This window comes from Musa acuminata, chromosome BXJ1-5 (genome assembly GCF_036884655.1).
Source record: "Musa acuminata AAA Group cultivar baxijiao chromosome BXJ1-5, Cavendish_Baxijiao_AAA, whole genome shotgun sequence".
In the NCBI taxonomy this organism is placed as follows: Eukaryota; Viridiplantae; Streptophyta; class Magnoliopsida; order Zingiberales; family Musaceae; genus Musa; species Musa acuminata.
The window spans coordinates 41750299-41770896 of NC_088331.1; the positions used below are offsets into that span (position 1 = coordinate 41750299).

The window sequence follows — 20598 nt, forward strand, 5'->3', positions numbered from 1 at the left end:
CTGTCTATTTATAAGCGAGAGCAAAGGGTCTAGAATAAATAATTAGAAGAGTTCCTCCGATCAAAGTTATCTCTTAAAGAATCATACGGACTTTTATTAAAATCTAATTAATTATATTATATATATTTTATCCTATTATAAAGGACGATAAAATCTAACACCATTCTCATTCGAACGTGATGAACAACCAAGAAAACTGGGATGACAGTATGAAACTCCGATCAGCAGCGATAAAAAACCCGTGAAGTGAGAAAAAACCTTCCACGGTTTTTGGTTTGTGCATGATGACTCCATCATACAAGTTGATATATATTATCGAGGAGTGATAGCAGATAAGATTTTTAATAAAGCTTTTTCAATAAAATTTGTTCAATAATTTTTTTTATCTTCTATTTTTTCTATCAAAGAGTCCCTACAGAGTCATCCTCAAGGCACTGAAATGAACCCCGCAAAAAAAATGCATTAGTGAACTTACACAAAATGGAATCGAGTGGCATCCACCACCTGATAAATAACTATATTTATCACTCGATGAAAATATGTAACCCATACATGTATGCACTTACACAAAATAATCTGCTTTATTTCAGTTCCAAGTTCTTGCTCGATCCTATACCTACAGTCACACAATAATAATTCCTCTATCAGAAGGAATAAGAGTAGGAACCAGAAAAAGAGGTATTAACGATTCTAGGACTGGTAAGAGTGGATACAAGTTAAAGTGGTCTTTGTAGGTGATGAGATTTGCTGCTAAACAGAGGTGACCAAATCTCCCAGACCGACCAACCTAACAAAGTCAGAAACAAGCCTTAAAATTGTAAAAATTCATGGAAAATTCCAATTTGAGAATGCCATGTATAAGAGAACCTATGATTGTTGATGCAAGCAACCAAATAGTACAAATTATGACTTCTTCCTCTGAGCACTTCAAGTTAGAAATCATGGACTGCTAGCCAACTTCAATAAAGTAATAGCATATATACATACACTTACGATTGTAGCAATACCCAATGGAGTTCTTAGGGAATATCAATTCCCCTAGCAAACAGATCTGCAAAATCAAGGGAAAATCCTTCAGAAACCAATAAAACTTTTGCTGGTCTTTTGCTTTTCTCTTTCCTGCTAGATTTCAAAGGTTTAATAGTTTAGGCTTATTTGTCAGTGGAAGTAGGAAATACAAAACTGTTCTTTACTCCAAGAGATTGCTTTCTTTTAGAGGCCAATTCCAAGAGTATAAAAATAAAAAGAAGCTCGCTACCATAGAATCCTCTCCATTTAAGTTTCCTCAAGTTAGTGATATGCAGCATTTAGGTGGTGGCAAATCACGCACAACTTTGTTTGATACCAATTTGCTTTCTTACACTGTTCCACAAGCGTTTCTTCAGTCGACTAGTATTCATGCATATATATAGTAATTAAGTTAACCACCTCATATCAGGTAATCTGAACAACTAAAAGAAAAGTATTGATGTAAGCCATAGTCAACATTGACTTGTAAGTCTGGGAGAAATACAACAGTCACTAACAAAGGCTTTTAGTAAGAATCAATTATATTCCATCATCATTCAGTCCTTTTTCAAATCACAATCGTAATGTTGTTGGGCTGATGGCCCATATTCAGCCCATGTGAGCTTTATCAGCCCATAGCCCATACCCCCTCTTAACCTAACCCTAATTAAGATTAGGGGGGTGTGGTGGCTGCGTTTTAGAGGTAGATTAAAGCTATAAAAAGGCAGCAACGAGGCGGATCTTTGGAGCCACGAGATTCCAAAGAGAAGAAGGAGAACAAGGCAGAAAAGGAAGAGAAAGAAAGGGAAAAAGACAAGGACAACGCAGAGAAACTGTTCTCAATCATCTAGCAGTGTTCTCATCTTAGGTTAGATCAAATCTACAATAGGCTCTTGCTGTGATTACTTAGGAGGTTTTAGATATTGTGGGCAGTGACGTGATTCTTGTATCCCAGTTATTCTCTTGTGGTTGTTGCTAGGGTTTTGGGCAAGAGATTGAGATTTGTACATTCATTATTCTTATAGTGGATTATCTCTAGTTTGCCCCGTGGTTTTTACCCTTCACATTGAAGGGGTTTTCCATGTATATCTTGGTGTTCTGTTTGACTGTGTTTCCATTTTATTCCGCTGCGTATTTTGGTCTTCTAGTATTTGTTCCTATACAAAGGTTATTCCTGTTTATATCCCCATCAACTGGTATCAGAGCGGGGTTTTAGTAATTTAATTTTTTGTATTTGAACATGGAGGCCAGTAATATTTCTCGCATGATTAGTTTGAATGGAAATAATTATATGATATGGAAACCAAGAATGGAAGATCTCTTGTATTGCAAAGATTTGTATGGACCTTTGCAGGGGGATAGTGCAAAACCTACAACTATGACAGATGATGAGTGGAAGAGGTTAGATCGAAAAACAATTGGGTTTATTAGATAGTGGCTTGATGATAGTGTCTTTCACCATGTTTCTACTGAAATTTCTGTATATTCTCTTTGGAAAAAATTGGAAAGTCTCTATGAAAGAAAAACAGTTGGCAACAAAGCTTTTTTGATCAGAAAACTTGTGAACCTAAAATATAGAGAGGGTGCTTCTATTGCTGAACATTTGAATGAAATGTAGAGTATTACTAACCAGTTATCCTATATGAAAATGTCTCTTGATGATGAGTTACAAGCATTGTTACTTCTCAATTCATTACCAGAAAGTTGGGAGACATTGGTGGTTTCCCTCAGTAATTCTGCACCATATGGTATTGTCACTATGAGTCAAGTAACAAGCAGTTTGTTGAATGAGGAGTTGAGAAGAAAGAGTTTAGCAACATCTCAGAATGATTCACAAGCACTTATCTCAGAGAACAGAGGAAGGTCAAAGTCTAGAAGTAGTTCACGTATGGGTAGGAGCAAGTCAAGATCAAGAAAAGATAATGTTTGCTATAACTATAGTGAGAAAGGACATTACAAGAACCAATGTAAGCAACCTAAGAAGAACAAGAAAAAGGGAAAAGAAGTGGAGTCTACAAAGTCAAAGAATAATACTACAGCTATAGTGCAGGGTGGTGATTATTTGATTTTGTCTCCTTCTGATGATATTTTTTCTTGTGTGTGTCAGGATCTTGAGTGGGTGATTGACACAGGTGATTCTTATCATGCTACACCACGGAGGGAGTTTTTTGCTACATACAGGTCTGGAAACTTTGGTGTTGTCAAGATGGGCAACTATGGCACATCAGACATCATTGGCATGGGTGATATCCATTTAAAGACCAACCTTGGCTGCAAGTTGGTACTTAAGGATGTGAGGCATGTGGTTGACTTGAGGCTGAATTTAATTTCAGTTGGAAGACTAGATGATGAAGAGTATGAAAGCAGATTTCACAGAGGGCAATGGAAGCTCAGTAAGGGTTCTCTTGTTATAGCTAGTGGAAAGAAATGTCATACTTTGTACAGGTTGCAGGCTAAAGCTTATGGTGAGCAGTTAAATGCTACAGAGAAAGACTTCAGTATGGAGTTGTGGCATAGGCGATTGGGACACATGAGCGAGAAGGGGCTGCAAGCTCTTTCCAAGAGAGAGGTATTGCCAGATCTCAGAGGTATACATCTAAACCCTTGTATTGATTGTTTGGCTGGTAAACAACATAGAGTTTTATTTGCTAGTGCTGCTTTGTCTAGAAAAATGCATGCCTTAGACCGTGTTTATACAGATGTATGTGGTCCTTTGAGGACAAAAACTCCTGGTGGATCTGTTGATGTTCTTGGTATAAGTGGTGCACTTTATTTTGTCACTTTTATAGATGATTTTTCTAGGAAAGTTTGGGCTTATGCTTTGAAGACCAAAGATCAGGTTATTAATGTCTTCAAAGAGTTTCATGCCAGGATTGAAAGGGAGACAGAAAAGAAATTGAAATGCATAAGATCAGATAATGGTGGTGAGTATACGAGATTGTTTAATGACTATTGCAGGTCACATGGAATTCAACATGAGATGACAGTTCCTGGTACACCTCAGCATAATGCAATTACAGAGAGGATGAACCACACCATCATGGAAAAGATCAGATGTATGCTTTCACAGGCCAAGCTACCCAAAAGGTTTTGGGATGAGGCTTTGAGGACTGCAGTCGATGTGATCAACTTATCACCATGTACAGCCCTAGATGGTGATGTTGCAGAGCATGTATGGTCATGGAAAGATGTTTCCTACAGGCATTTGAGAGTATTTGGTTGTCGCGCATTTGCATATATTCCAGACAATGAGAGGTCCAAGCTGGATGGTAAGTCTAAAGAATGTATTTTTCTTGGTTACTCACATGATCAGTTTGGTTACAGACTTTGGGATCCAAAAAAGCAGAAGGTGTTCAGGAGCAGAGATGTGGTCTTCTTTGAGGATCAAACCTTTGAGGATTTGAAGAAGAAGGCACCAACCAAGACTTCTATAGAAGGATTAGCAGATTGTGACCCAGTTATTCCTCCAGTATATCAGGGTGATGGGGGAGATGTGCAGGAAAATAGTGTGGAGCCTGATGTTGATTTACCTGCAGGACATGTTGAGCAAGAAGAAGTAGGAGAGCAAGTTCCCGCAGAACCTCAGTTGAGAAGATCTTCTAGACAACGTCAACCTTCCAGAAGATACTCTACAGATGAGTATGTGATGCTTACTGATGCAGGTGAACCAGAGAGTTACCAGGAAGCAATTGAGAGTGAGCAGAAAGAGAAGTGGTTAGTTGCTATGCAGGAAGAGATGGATGCTCTTCAGAAGAACCACACTTATGATTTGGTGCTGCTACCAAATGGAATGAAGGCCTTGAAGAACAAGTGGGTTTTTAGGTTGAAGACTCAAGAGTATTGTTCTCAACCAAAGTACAAAGCTAGATTGGTTGTGAAAGGCTTTGGTCAAAAGAAAGGTATTGACTTTGAAGAGATATTTTCTCTTGTTGTTAAAATGTCTTCTATTCGTGTTGCTCTTGGTATTGCTGCTAGCCAGGACTTGGAGGTTGAGCAGTTAGATGTGAAGACAGCTTTCCTTCATGGTGATTTGGATGAGGAAATTTATATGGAGCAACCAGAAGGCTTCAAAGTCAAAGGTAAAGATAATTTTGTCTGCAAGTTGAAGAAGAGCTTGTATGGGCTAAAGCAAGCTCCAAGACAGTGGTACAGAAAGTTTGATTCATTTATGACAGAAAATGGATACAAAAGAACAGCTTCAGATCATTGTGTGTACATCAAATGGTTTGGTGAGGATTTTATTATTCTCTTACTTTATGTTGATGACATGCTTATTCTTGGGAAAGATATGTCTAAAATTGACAGGTTGAAGAAGGAACTGAGTGAGTCTTTTGCAATGAAGGACTTGGGGCCAGCAAAGCAAATACCAGGCATGCAGATTTCTCGTGACAGGAAAAACAAGAAGATTTGGTTGTCACAAGAGAAATACATCGAGAAGGTATTGGAAAGATTCAGTATGAGCAATGCTAAGCCAGTTGGTTCTCCTCTTGCTGGTCACTTCAAGTTGTGCTCAGAACAGAGTCCGTCAAGTGATGAGGAGAAGGAGAAAATGAAAAAGGTTCCTTATGCTTCAGCAGTTGGAAGTTTAATGTATGCAATGGAATGTACAAGGCCGGACATCGCATATGCAGTGGGTGTTACTAGCGGATTTCTTGCAAATCCAGGCAAAGAGCACTGGGCAGCAGTGAAGTGGATTTTTAGATATCTCAGAGGGAGCTCTAAGGTTTGTTTAAGCTTTGGAGGTGGACCACCTGTGTTAACAGGTTACACAGATGCAGATATGGCAAGAGATATAGATACGAGGAAGTCTACTTCAGGTTATGTACTTACTTTTGCAGGGGGAGCTATGTCATGGCAATCCAGGTTACAAAGGTGTATTGCTCTCTCTACCACAAAAGCAGAATATATTGCTGCTACAGAGGTATGCAAAGAAATGTTATGGATGAAAGAATTCTTACAAGAATTGGGGCTAAAACAGGAAAATTATGTGGTGCATTATGACAGCCAGAGTGCCATCCATTTGTGTAAGAACCCAATGTTTCATTCCAAGTCAAAGCATATAGATGTCAGATACCACTGGATTCGAAATGTATTTGAAGAGAAGCAGTTGCAGCTTTCGAAAATTCATACAGATGACAACGGAGCAGACATGTTGACGAAGACCTTACCAAAAGAAAGATAGGAGATATGCCGACAGTTGGTCGGTATGGCTTCACATTGAGGAGTCATGGGACAGCCTCCCTTATGGGCTGAAAGGAGAGGTTTAGTTGGGCTGATGGCCCATATTCAGCCCATGTGGGCTTTATCAGCCCACAGCCCACACTCCCTCTTAACCTAACCCTAATTAAGATTAGGGGGGTGTGGTGGCTGCGTTTTAAAGGCAGATTAAAGCTATAAAAAGGCAACAACGAGGCAGATCTTTGGAGCCACGAGATTCCAAAGAGAAGAAGGAGAACAAGGCAGAAAAGAAAGAGAAAGAAAGGTAAGAAGACAAGGACAACGCAGAGAGACTGTTCTCAATCATCTAGCAGTGTTCTCATCTCAGGTTAGATCAAATCTACAGTAGGCTCTTGCTGTGCTTACTTGGGAGGTTTTAGATATTGTGGACAGTGACGTGATCCTTGTATCCCAGTTATTCTCTTGTGGTTGTTGCTAGGGTTTTGGGCAAGAGATTGAGATTTGTACATTCATTATTCTTATAGTGGATTATCTCTAGTTTGCCCCGTGGTTTTTACCCTTCACATTGAAGGAGTTTTCCACATATATCTTGGTGTTCTGTTTGATTGTGTTTCCATTTTATTCCGCTGCGTATTTTGGTCTTCTAGTATTTGTTCCTATACAAAGGTTATTTCTGTTTATATCCCCATCAAATGTCTAATTATTAAACTAGTATATGTATTAGTAGTGTTAGGGGAAGAAAAGAAGGAAGACCGAAAATCAAAAGAAAATACTAAATAAGTATTTTGTCTACTTTTGTGTCTCCGAAGAGAAAATACTTTCTCCTTCCGATCTTTATTGCTCATTCTTATTGAATCTCGCCATGGGATTTTTTTTTTTTTGGCTCTAATACCGCTTGTTGAGGAGAGAGAGAAGTAAAATAAATAAATAAACAAAGATCAATCAAATAATGTACCAAAAAATTAATGCAAGATTAATGTGGTTCGACAAATTTCACTTACATTTAAACAGAAAATCAAAATTTTTACCATGTACAAATCAAAATCAATCCATCTCCCTTGAGTTATCCTTACTTGAGTATAAATTTTCATGCACTTCATCTCATATAAACCTCAAAGAATTTATACATTTTCTTTCACCCAAACCCTAAAGAGTACCTCTTTAGACACCATAAAAAGAAACTCAAAGTACACTAAAAGTATTCTTCATTTTTTGTTCTCCCCATCAAAACCCAAAGATACATAAGATATTCATAGAAGAACCAAACCTTAATTTTCAAGATTTTCTTCAGAACTCTTTGTAATAGAATTTCTTATCATACTAGGACATTAAGTCCAGAAATCCTAAAATATTTACTAATCCCAAAAAATAGCTAGAAGGAAAAAAGTTTGAGGAAGTAACGGCAAACCTACGCAAACTAGATTCCTGCATGCACCATTGGGGAAGTCATGGAAGACCTAATTCGGATGATCTTGCAACATTTTAGCATGAACGTAGAAGCAAAAGAACAACTAAGTTCAATAATGTTCTTTGCTAATAGCTCAACCTGATTAACAAAGTTGCGGTTTGATTGATTTGAAGCCTTAAGAAATAGTGCATGTTTCCATCATTAAAAAGAACTACAAACAACTTAAAATATTTAAAATATTAATTTTTAAGAACTAATCTTTGAAAAAAGAGTATTAAGGCAGTGGACCTTCTGCCTTTCCTCCACAAAAAGAATAGTATTGAGTTATTCCCTTGAAGGTAAGTTCGTCCATAAGATTGACTATATATGGTTTAGAAAGATACCTGTCTTTAAAATCCTTCAGTCACAGTGAAGTGAATGTTTCTGAGAACAGTAAAATCTCTCCGTTAGCAGGAAGGAAACGTATAAGCTGCTCTAGAGACACAAGTTTGTCTGCCTACAAAAAGAGAGATGCATTTTTTTGTATGGAAAAATATGCAAGTTCATATATTTTTCTCTGCAAAAGACATAAACAGGAAAATATGTACATGTAAAATGGACAGTTTGTTCTCAGAAGGAAGTCATATTTCCCTTTGAAAAAGCCATACAGCAAAATGAATTAATAACTATGAAACATACATAGCACAGCATTTCTCGCATGTAAAATTATCCAGTGGCCTGTAGAAGCTACTTGAAAAATGCACACAAAACAGAATTAGTAAGGTATACACTCATAACTTATACCAAATACTAGATGCCAAGGATTGTCTACACTTGTAATATAAAGGTAGATAAAGGTATCACATATAGTTGCATTTGGAATTAAGATTAGGAGAACTGCAGCACATTAGTCAACTACAGAATTTAGAATAAACAAGATAGCACCAAATACTTCCCAAATGGACAACCAAGGAAAAAAGACTGTAAGCTAAATGAAAAAGGTGGCTTTGAACTCATCAATATTGTGAATCATGTAACAAGAGATCACGAGAAGCAATAATAGTAATCGAAAGAAGAAATGATCATAAATTACTTGAAAGAAGAGCACGTTAAGAAAGTAAAGGACATGTCAGATAAGAATAAACAGTGAAACACACATAAAATGGCGATAAATTATTGATGTATGTATAACTCGGTAAAGAAGTAAAGAGAGACGTTAAAATAGAGAGAGAAGGAGACTAGAGGAGAGAAGATGTAATTCTTTTTATTCAATCAAATGATTCATCCGTAACTCATATACTTTTAGAAATCTAAAATATAGCTTCTACAATACCTAAAATGAGTGTAATTAATACAAAAAGAACCCTTAGGTTAGTACCTAAAAAGACTATTTAATTTTTAACATAATTTTTAAAAATTTTAGATCAACTAATTGATGACTTTCTATTATTTTTTTTTGTCTAGAATAAACTTTTACGAAATCCTTATAAAGCTAAATGATTCTCTATCATTCTCCCTTGGATTACTTTGATGAAAATGAACTTGATCTCCAAGAATAATCTATAAGGTATTAGTCCAATAAATCTAGCACAAAGTCACGAAGTTCCTTCAAAGTAATCCAAGTTAAGGATTTTAATACCATTACACCGGTCCACCGATACGTAGACCTCCTGCTACCGAGCAGCATCAATCTTTTGGCTCCGTATTGGGTGATACGAGATTGTATCAGGCGGTAACAATCAAAATAAAGCTCTCACGGAAGAAGAAGTTATCTCCCTCCGACCTTGACTCCTTCGCTTCTGGTGTCGACCTCCCTCGTCGACCTCATCGTCAATAACCACAACCACTTGAAGAAGCCCTCATGGAAGAAGAAACTACCTCCCTTTAACCTTGACTCCTCCACTTCTAGTCTCGATCTCCCTCATTGACCATGTCGTCAAGAACCGTGACTGCTTGAAGAAGCCCTCGCAGAAGAAGAAACTACCTCCCTCCAACCTTGACTCTTCTGCTTTTGGTCCCGACCTCCCTCGTCGACCTCATTGTCAAGAACTGCAACCACTTGAAAAAGCCCTTGTGAAAGAAGAAGCTTCCTCCCTTTGACTCTTTTGTTTTTTTGTCCTGTCGCAACTCCCCTCGTAGCGATGTCTTCGAATGATGGAACTCGACCTACCATCGCCTTCATCTCTCATTTCTACTGAAGATGCCGAACTCAAAGAGTTTTATATATTCTTTTTATGCATACTGCTTGGTATGCCCCTGCATACCACTCGATACCTTGTACCATGCCATACTAAGCAAAGCTCAATGCATCGATACAATATAAAATTAAAAATCTTGATCTAAGTGGTATTTGAAGCTGGATAATCACACTACTTGACAAAAAAGTATTGAGTAATTCTAGCATATATCTAAGATAACGTATTTGATGACACTTCTCCATATCAACCTTACGGAGAACAACATAAAGCGGTTCGATTGCTATTATAATTTCATTCACAAACTCCCAAAATCTAGAAGATAGAATTATCTTCTTTACTTTTTTTTCATCACTTGATTTTGAATATCGTGAATCTGACCAATCCTACAACATCAGTATTGCCTTGAGACTATCTCTTTTCTTAGATTGACTTTAATCGATGAAATTTATAATGAACTAAATGGTGTTGAGTTAGAGTATCTCACCATTTATAAACTTTTACATCAAAGAGTGTATCCAATAATGATTGTATATAAGCTTTATTATGGACTGTGCCCTTGCCACACATTGTCTTACTAAAGCATAATCATCAAAATAGAGAAACTCTTCATTAAGCTGGTCTTCTTGAAATTAGTTTCATAATCAATCATAATTTAAACAATGTATTATGGCTCAATCTCCTCTATCATAGTATCCATTAGGTTCTCTACGTAGTTTGTATCTTGAATTTTATTTGAAGCATTAACTGACTTGTGAAATATAATTCTTTAGTTGTAATAGAAAAAAAAATTGATGATGCACATTTTTGTAGGTTCGATCTAACTATCACTTATTAGTGTTATCTCATACTCATCCGACTACTTTTTGAAGGATTTGATCTAAGCATTTAGTTTTGCCACATCCTCATCTAGATAAATATTATGTATCTCCTTTGGTGTAGGAGGTTAGATACTCGTGCTAGCCTTTTAGATTGAAGACATATACTTTGATAATAGGGGCCTTGAGTTATGTGTGTTGGAATCTTGTTAAAGTTGAACTACTTTGTTATTGTTTTATCAATATCCCACTTCTTTTCTTTTGGATAAGCATCATCAATTCTTGTCTATTTTACTAATTGTAGAAGATAAGTTTGCGGATCAATATCAATAATTTCAAGTGTTGCCCTCTTGCCAAGTCCTCTCATGAAACCTCAAATTTAACCCTATCACATACTAATAATCCTACTCAACTGACGGGTAGTTGATTACCTTATGCTGTCACTCATCTAAAAGTGGTGTAGACTCACTACCACCGCTATACTCTTATTCTAAATTAAGTCATCGATGTCTCATTGCTTTCTCATATATATAATGATACTCTAGTGATGCACGAATATTAATGATAAGATTTAGGTCAACATCATCACCATAACTTTCTTATTAATTATATATGGGTTCTGCAAAGCCTGCTTGTATTCTTCTTGTTCTTTGAGCTTTTATAATTTATCTTAAAGTACTCTATGGATCTTTTTATATTTTGTAACATTGGAATACCCACCAACCAAATGTTACTTTAGTTAAGTGATTCATCCACCTTGACTGATGTAGTCAATATGAATGCATTGTCAATGATGTCGGTTATTGTCCAAACAGTAGGCATGATCCCAAGCATTATCATATGTATATTCCTTTGGTATCGTGTTCCTATAAATATTTATCAAATTAGTAAATTATGATTAGCCCTAACTATCATCAAATTTGAAATAACAAACTATGATTATATATAATGAATTATACTTTATCTAATATAAACATGTGTTTGACCCTAAAAGACATCAACTACATATAATTGACCAAACAACACTAATTATGCTAATCACATATTAAAAACCTAGGATAATGTCTAATTAACCCTACTTTGCCACTAATACTTTGCCACTAACCATATGTGTTTGACCCTAAAAGACATTACCTACATATATTGAATATTGATGAAAACAATATTAGATCTGCTAATCATAGCATTAAAAACCCGTGATAATGTCTAATTAATCCTATTTGGGCACTATAAACATGTGTTTGACCCTAATTTACATTAATTACATAGAATTGACCCAATACAAGTCTAATATCAATGAAATTAGCATTAATTCCACTAAGTACAGTATTGAAAACTGTATTATTACCTAATTAGCCTTATTTTACCACTATAAACATGTTAATCACCCTTGATAACTATATATATTAGAGATAATCTTGTTATAAATTAATAAAGAACTAGTACAGGAATACATACTTTTTTTAATAGAGTAATTCTCGAGGTGTTAGATAGCTGTAAACCTCCCAAACGAGTCTACAATCACCAAATTTCAGCTTTGATTAAGTTGAAGAGTGAGAAATAGTGAGAAAGGAGTTTACAATCACCAAATTTCAACTTTGATTAAGTTAAAGAGTGAGAAATTGTGAAAAATGAGTCTGAAATCACCAAATTCCAGCTTTAATTAAATTGAAGAGTGAGAAATTGTAAGAAAGAGAGTAATTTGAGTAAGAATGAGTTAGAAAAAGTGTAAGAATAAAAGAGATTGAAAGAGGGGAGAGAAATGAGCTTTTAAACTCATTCAAATGATGTTAATGGTCAAATTGACCATTAGAACTAGTTAAATTAAGGTTGTAGGATCAAATCGATTGAACTCCGACTATTACCGATCGGTACAAGTTGATAATAATCAAATTTCAGACATATCACCAGGAGGGGGTGTATTATTCGATATGCCCCCTCGGACACAAACCACTTGGTTTAGGGTGGTCCACATTCCAATCACCCATCAGACCAGTACATACATCTCATAACATATCGACTCAAGTGAAATGACATTCCTCAGTTTAAGCCTATCAAAAATTGAAAGGCTTGACCAGTCTTAAGCATTTTTATGTACCGAGCATTATTAGTAACACATGATCACTTAAAATCATAAAAAACATTACGTTTCAAGGTATTACAGTTTTTTTTTAACACTAGTATTATCTTGTTTAAGCTTTCTGATCTTGTTTTAGGCTGAATTACCTATATTTGAATATATATATATATATATATATATATATATATATATATATATATATATATATATATATATATATATATATATATATATATAAGGTTTGACTATATATATCTAATTCATATAAGGTATTAGGCTATTGATACTTTTAGGTATATATAAATAAAATAGAGAGACAATCATAGAGAAAAGTCAAATTATTAGATCTGATAGGAGTAATAAATTTTATGATAGTTATGATGAGCTCAATCATAATTCTAGTTCTTTTGTAGCGAAATCTTTATGCTTAGTGTGTTTTTACTAAACATGTCACATAAGAATAGAATTATTTAAAGGTAAAATCGTACTCTTATAATATAATTAGGAGCATAATGAGTTTTTTTTTTATACTCAAATCAATTGGAGGTAACACTCTAAATATGGTTATGTATATCTTGAATATGATTTTTGGTAAGTCAATTCCATCAATTTATTTAAAGTTATGGACTAGTAGGAAACCCGATTTGAAATATTTATATATTTTTAATTGTTCTGTAGAGATAAGAATATTTAAAGCACATGAAAAAAAATTAAATTCAAGGACTATTTTTAAATATTTTATTATTTATCTAAAAAAATTTAAAAGGATACAGATTTTATTATTCTAAACAAAGTATGAGGATAATTGAATATGGTAATGTATGTTTCCTAAAAGAATAGTGAATCAATAGGAGTTTTTAAATATTAAAATTTAATTTTGATATTAAGGAAATATAAGTTCATATTTTTTATCATTTTATATTCGATAGATTATTGTTTCTCAAATCACTAAAAGAATTGATGTGGATCAATACAAAAATAATATTAGTGAACTCCCACATGATATTGATGTCATCACTAATGATCTTATATAATAATTACAATCAATAGCTTTAAGAATATCTGAAAGGAAAATATGACTTACTATTTTTTTATTATATAGTATATCTACAAAAATCATATTATGATATAAGAATCAAAAGATCCTTTATTGTTTTCATAAGTTATGAAAAGTAATGATTCTATAAAATGGTATGATGTAATAAAATAATAATTAAAATCAACGGATAAAAATGATATCTAAGAACTTATCAAATTTTTTAATAATTATAAAATAGTCTATTATATAAATATGAGTCAAAAAGTAATATCGAATAATATAAAATATAGACGTATGGTTAAATATTTTACTCATAAAGAATGCACCGACTATAATAAGATATTTTTTCTAGGTTTTTAGATAAACTCATTAAGAATCATTATAATATTAGTTGTTCATTATGATTTTGAATTATATTATATGGATATGAAAATAAGTTTTCTAAATGAGGATATAAATTTATATGTATTAACCTACATGATTCGTAAAGAAAATTAAAAAATATAAAATTTAGTATATAAATTTAAGAAATCCATTTATGATCTTAAATAAGTCTCTAAATAATGATATATAAATTTTCCTAATATCGTTACTTTCTTTAGAATTTAAGAAAATACTATTGATCTATATTTGTATTTGAAGGTTAGTATAAACTAATTTATTATATTAGTTTATATGTAGATAATATTTTGCTTACTAGTAGTGATCTTAATTTATTATACCAAATAAATAAATTTCTCACTAAGAATTTTAAGGTAGTTAATATAAATAAGGTAGTTTATATTATTAGCATTGAGATATTTAGGAATAATTATCAAGATTACTAAGATTATCTCAAAAATAATATATTTAGTATATAGCTTTACTCAGCAAATGGTAGAATTAAAAATTTTAGTCAAAATAAGTATTCTTAAAATGACTTCAAAAATAATTTATAAAGAAAATATTCTTTATATATACGCAGTTAGAAGTTTATTATATGCTCAAGCCTATACTAGATCCGATATCAATTTTGTAGTCAGAATATTATATATATATATATATATATAATTAGATCAACTTAAAATAATGATATTTTCATATGTTAATTCTATAAATTAGATTGATAATAGGAAGTCTACTTTATGTTTTATATTTATTAGTTGAAAGAATAATTTATAGAAAAAAATAAGTAATGCATTATTGTATTATTTATAATAGAAATTGATTCGTGACAAACTTTGAGGCTACTAATTAGGTTTTATGTTTATGAAATTTTATCTCAAGACTTAGTATTGTTAAACTCAATTACCAAATCACTTAAAATACTTTGTGATATAGTGTAACAATTTTATTTTGTAAGAATGACAAGTACTCTAGTAGTTTTATGCATTATGATATAAAGTACTTTATGGTCAACAAAAAAGTTCAAAAATAATTAATATCAATTAAAATTTGTGTTTCACTATATTGATTATTAATCCATTCACTTAGGACTTATGGCCTAAAGTATTCGAAAAAAAATTATGATGTATATTTGAGTGAACATTATAATTAATATTCTTATTTATGTAATTAAAGTTATTTATTTTTACTGTCCTGTTCACATTTATGTATGCATATATTATGGTCGAGTGTGATAATAGGATTGTCTTGACAAGATAAATTATATGGATAATTTTAAATTATATTAGGAATGACTAATAGTGTTGTGTTACATTAATAGTCAAATTTAATATGATATTATTATATTTATTAGATTTATTAGTTTATTTTATAAAATTTGTGTGTATGTGTGAGATATTTTTAAAAAAATTTACAATACAATTAAGTAAAATTATTTTTTAAATAAATTTTTATTTTATTTATTTTAATTTTAAATTCCTTTTATATCTTACCAATTAATGAGTCATGTGAGAGAATCTTAGATTATAAGGCTTTACCTAATTAAGTAAGACGTATTATAGATATAATTGGATTCTAATTATGATTATCAATCAATAGAAAGAAATTCCAATTATAGTATGATTCCGTAGGAGATACCTTGATCGGAGAGATTTTCCTAATTATTTATCCTAGATCCTCTGCTCTCACCTTTAAAAAGATAGGATCTCTCAGGAATAAAACAACCCATTATTGAGAGATTACAAATTTTCTCTTATTTCTCCTTTTTCTATAATCCATTGCTTATAGCAGTTCGGTAAAGAATAAGAAGAGAGGAGAAGACGAGTCTAATTCATCTTTTAGATCGATATCGCAACCTTCAGATTTGATGACAGTGTAATTGTAGATCAAATAAAAGCTTTTCGAGTAGTATCAAAAAGGTAAATATTGTAGATTTAATATATTATTATTTAATTTTAGCTTCTGACGTTAAAATTTTTTGTATAATAATAACATAATCATAATTTTTATGCTTTATAAATATATCTATATGTATAGAAGACTTAGAACTTCATAAGATTCGGACAATTGAAATATTTTTTTTTTTGTGCTTGAGTTAGTATCCTTGCTAAATTCAAATATAAAAGACTTGCGAGGATGTGAGAAAATATTTTGAGTGTTTTTTACTTTGGGCTATAAAGCATGAAAAAAAAAGAAAATTTTTGGGTTTATATAAGAGGATTAGAAAGGAAATTAATTTTCATTTGTGTAGAAAGGAAATTAATTTTTATCATCGATGTGATAAGAAATATCGAACCACATAATACTGACATTTTTATAATTTTCATTTAATTATTGATCTTTTGTATTGTTTTTTTTTTACCTATATTATCTTTCAATATATTTTATATTATCTTTCTCCTACATGTCTTCGTTGAGGCATATGACAATTGTGCTTAACCCAAAAGAACTACTTAACCTTTGTCAAGTTCTGGCAAGCCATGACCAGCTTACAATCTTTACTAGCATGCTTTTCTTTAAAAATGAAGCATGCAGGAATAGTATTGCCTTCGAAGCTGTCAGAGTTAAGATTAGATATACATCAAGTTATTGTTTATTGGAGGTAGTTATTTTTACTAGTAAATTCATTCCAATCCCACCTTAGCTATTTACAAATTGTTGTTAAAACAATAATTTTTTTAATTAAAGTTTTTTAATCAGATTCATAAAAAATTATCGATGCTATGGTTCTTAGATATTATAGATTAGAAAATTTAAATTACTTTTCTTTTTATAAAAACATGTGAAATTTAGGATCCTCTAATTACATTAAAAATCTCAAAACTTGCAAGACTAAGGTACAATTGTCTGCTTATTTATAGATTTGCAAACACAAATATAATAAATAAGTCAATAGGTTCCTCCTTCTATATGTTAACTTTCAGAGTTTCATAAAAGAAAAATCATAATTTAATATTATTATAATTAAATTATTATGATTTCTTCAAAAACTGGCTCCAAATTCTGCCAGGAACCATAGAAACTGCATGTAGTTTGCAGGCTATTTTTGTGTCCACTTAAAATAGGACTAGGAATTGACAGGACATAATAGAATAGATTAAATTTCTTATATTAGTTCTCATCCTTCTCTTGAATGATAGAACTTTTCTCTTCCCTCATGACAGAAAAGAAATTGAACCTATCCTGTGAAATTTGTATATTTATCCGGCTCTTATGGAGAGTTTAGTTCATTCAAGAGAAGAAAAAAAAACATATATTTATTCTCACAAAGTTCATATTTACCCTTATAAATTTTGAGACAACATATTTGTTCTTGTAAACATTAAAATTAGCATACATCCAGAAAATTGAGATCAATCATATATAATTATGCTTAAATATAGCTAATTCAAATTAAATATATAATATAAATTTTCTAAATACTCTAATATTTTATAATTGTAATAAGCCTTTAAAGAGTATTAATGTCATTTAAGGCTTTAGGTAACATATATGCAAGTTTTTAGATTTTGTAAGGGCATATACAGCCTGCATATATATGCAGAGGGAGGGATATATAACGAAATTCACTTATGTTATATATATATATATATATATATATATATATATATATATATATATATATATATATATATATATAAGAAATATAATAATAAAAAATAAAAATAAAATAAAATCCTTTTCCTCTCCTCATCAGTTTGACTGAGTCTTGTGGTCTGAAACTTGCATCCCTCCGGTTTCACCTCCTACGTTTCCTCCCATTCTCCCATATTTCTTCACCCACTTCATGCAAAAGGTTAATAATCTTGGTTTCGCTTGGCTTCCTTCGTTTGTGATTGATTGCAGGAAGAACTCCTGGAGTTTGGTTCCTTCACCATGTCCTTCAGTGGCACCCAGGACAAATGCAAGGCATGCGAGAAGACTGTCCATTTCATCGATCTCTTGACCGCCGATGGAGTCACCTATCATAAGACCTGCTTCAAATGCAGTCACTGCAAGGGCACTCTCTCGGTACGTCTCGATCCAGAATCGGCAGAGGTGGATATTTTCGCATTAATCATCGCATGCACTCTACTGTTTAAGATGTGTCTGTCTCTCCCTAGATGTGCAACTACTCTTCCATGGATGGTGTCCTCTACTGCAAACCTCACTTTGAGCAGCTCTTCAAGGAGACAGGAACCTTCACCAGAAAGTTTCCTACAGGTGTTCATCGACCCTTCGTCTCTGATCAGATACATGATGCTTCTTCAGTGATCTAATAGCGTTATATGTAGGATTATTATATTTTCAGTATTGATGCTACGTTCATACATGATCTCAGGTACAAAGTCTGGAGAGAGGAATGAACAGGTGAGGCAATTCGATCATGCATGATTCAAACTCTAAGCAGATGGTTATCTGATATGACCTTGATCTTACCAGTCCAAGGCACCAACCAAGATCTCCTCCATGTTCTGTGGAACTCAAGACAAGTGTGCCACCTGCAAGAAAACAGCATACCCCTTGGAAACGGTCTGCTCTACCCTCCCATATTACACGATAAGTAACCACAGGTGAGAGACTTGACGAGGCTCGTTTTGCTGATGCTGCTTGTGGTGGCAGATGACCATGGAAGGAGAGTCGTACCACAAGACCTGCTTCAAGTGCTCCGTCGGCGGCTGCATGCTCACGCCTTCGTCCTACGCCGCGCTCGACGGCATCCTCTACTGCAAGCACCACTTCGCGCAGCTGTTCATGGAGAAGGGCAGCTACAACCATGTGATCCAGGCTGCTTTGGAGAAGCAGAATGCTGGGGAGCAGCCGCCGTCGTCCGAGCCAACGCCTGAACCCACCGAGGACCAGGAGCAGACATAAGGGCGTGAACACAGCGAGAACATTAAACTTCGTCTCTTCTGTTTGCCTTCTTCCTCTCCCTCTCACGAGAAAAGATTGGTGTGTTTCTTCTTTGTTTGACTTAATACCGTGACAGATGCAACAAAGGAAAGAATGGTCAACTTCAATTTACTTGATGTGTTTCATGCTTAATATAACGAATGATCATTGGAAATAAACGCAGCACAGAAATCTGTGCTACTTGTATGCCTAAGAAACAGTTCTTTTCTTCTACTAGTTGAGGGAACATGATTGACCAAAAAATAAATGCTACTTTTTCATGCCACACTACTTTTACGTTGAGAGTTCATAAGTTTCATACGGATCGCAGATGACTTTACATTGAAAAATTAACTAAAATCTTTTCATGTGAGTATTATTTACAAGTTTTCTTAAATTAACTCAAATTCTTACGTATAGATCTTAATTTTTCATGACTGACTTTGCATCCTTTGGGGTGAGAGCTATAGCATACGATCTCTGATGTCTAAAATAGAGTAGTAAAAACCCATGAGACAATGGTGGAATCCTTAGGGTAGTGAACTAACTACATTCTATGCATCAGATCCAAAGAGGTTTCAAGTTGACCAGCCAGAGACCTTTTATCTAATAATGTTGCTCATCAGTTTGACCCGTGGATATCCAAGTCACATTACCCAAGTGAGGTAAGATGGACTACGTAACTCAGGTTAAACCATAGTTTGACTAACTGAAGAAGATGAACTACCCCATAATAAAATTAAAGAAAAAGATTAAAGTTGGATAGGTTAAATGATTGAAGTTAGATTATCCAAGGGAACCTGATGAGATATGTACTATAGGTCAACTATAACAAAATATATTTTTGCCTACGTATGTAAATGTCTACATGTTAATGTAGTATCTCAACTGCAGTATTATATTGTTTCACTCCACCATCGTCAATCATAAGAATACATCATGCTTCATTTTACAAAAAATAACTATAGTAATAGATCATGTGAAAACAATCAGATAATTTTGCCCAATGGAAATAATTGCAATAAAAGATAGATTTTTATGGAAAATGATTATGTTTTATCCCACAGACGACAACTACAGTAATAAATTATAGAATATATAAGATGATTTATCTATGATTACACTTTACAACTAATTTCACAAAAGACTATTAGATTCTTTTATCAAAAATAGGGTTCATATTATTAGTTCGGCAAGCCTTATATAGTCTCGAGAAAATCAAGCTTGTTATCTTCTGTTATAACTACAAATAAGGGCTTGGGCTTTGAAGCTAGATTACCACCAGAAAACTTAATTGTTTACTTTAAGTTTTTCTTGTTTAATAGTTTCATATGTTTTATGGTCTAAGAATATTTTCGTAAGACATTTATAATTGTCCTTTTTATAGTAAAGTTTTACTCTTTCTTCGTCCGTGGATATAGGCCAATTGACTGAATCACATAAATATGGGGTTCTTGTCTCTTTTATTTTTTTGTTTTATTGTCTTTATTGAGTTACCAAATTACCATTTCTTGGGACCAGCTCTAACACATATATAATTAAGCATAGCCAACTTCAAATGCAAATTTTCATATAAGTTTGTGGTAATATAATGTGAACAACATTTTACAGAATAATTTTTCATCTGATCCCTCAAT

At 33.1% G+C, this 20598-nt stretch overlaps 1 protein-coding gene and 1 pseudogene across 1 annotated transcript; one reads left to right on the forward strand and one right to left on the reverse strand.

Annotated features, from left to right (window-relative positions):
* Positions 1–401: 401 nt before the first annotated feature.
* Positions 402–9746, reverse strand: LOC103985929 (DEAD-box ATP-dependent RNA helicase 12-like; annotated as a pseudogene).
* An 8165-nt stretch (positions 9747–17911) lies between these two features.
* On the forward strand, positions 17912–18943 carry LOC103985928 (LIM domain-containing protein PLIM2b-like). Its single transcript, XM_009403780.3, has 5 exons — positions 17912–18100; positions 18193–18292; positions 18411–18439; positions 18512–18601; positions 18692–18943. The coding sequence occupies exons 1-5, from the start codon at positions 17966–17968 to the stop codon at positions 18941–18943; spliced, it is 606 nt and encodes a 201-aa protein (XP_009402055.1). The 5' UTR covers positions 17912–17965.
* Positions 18944–20598: the final 1655 nt, after the last annotated feature.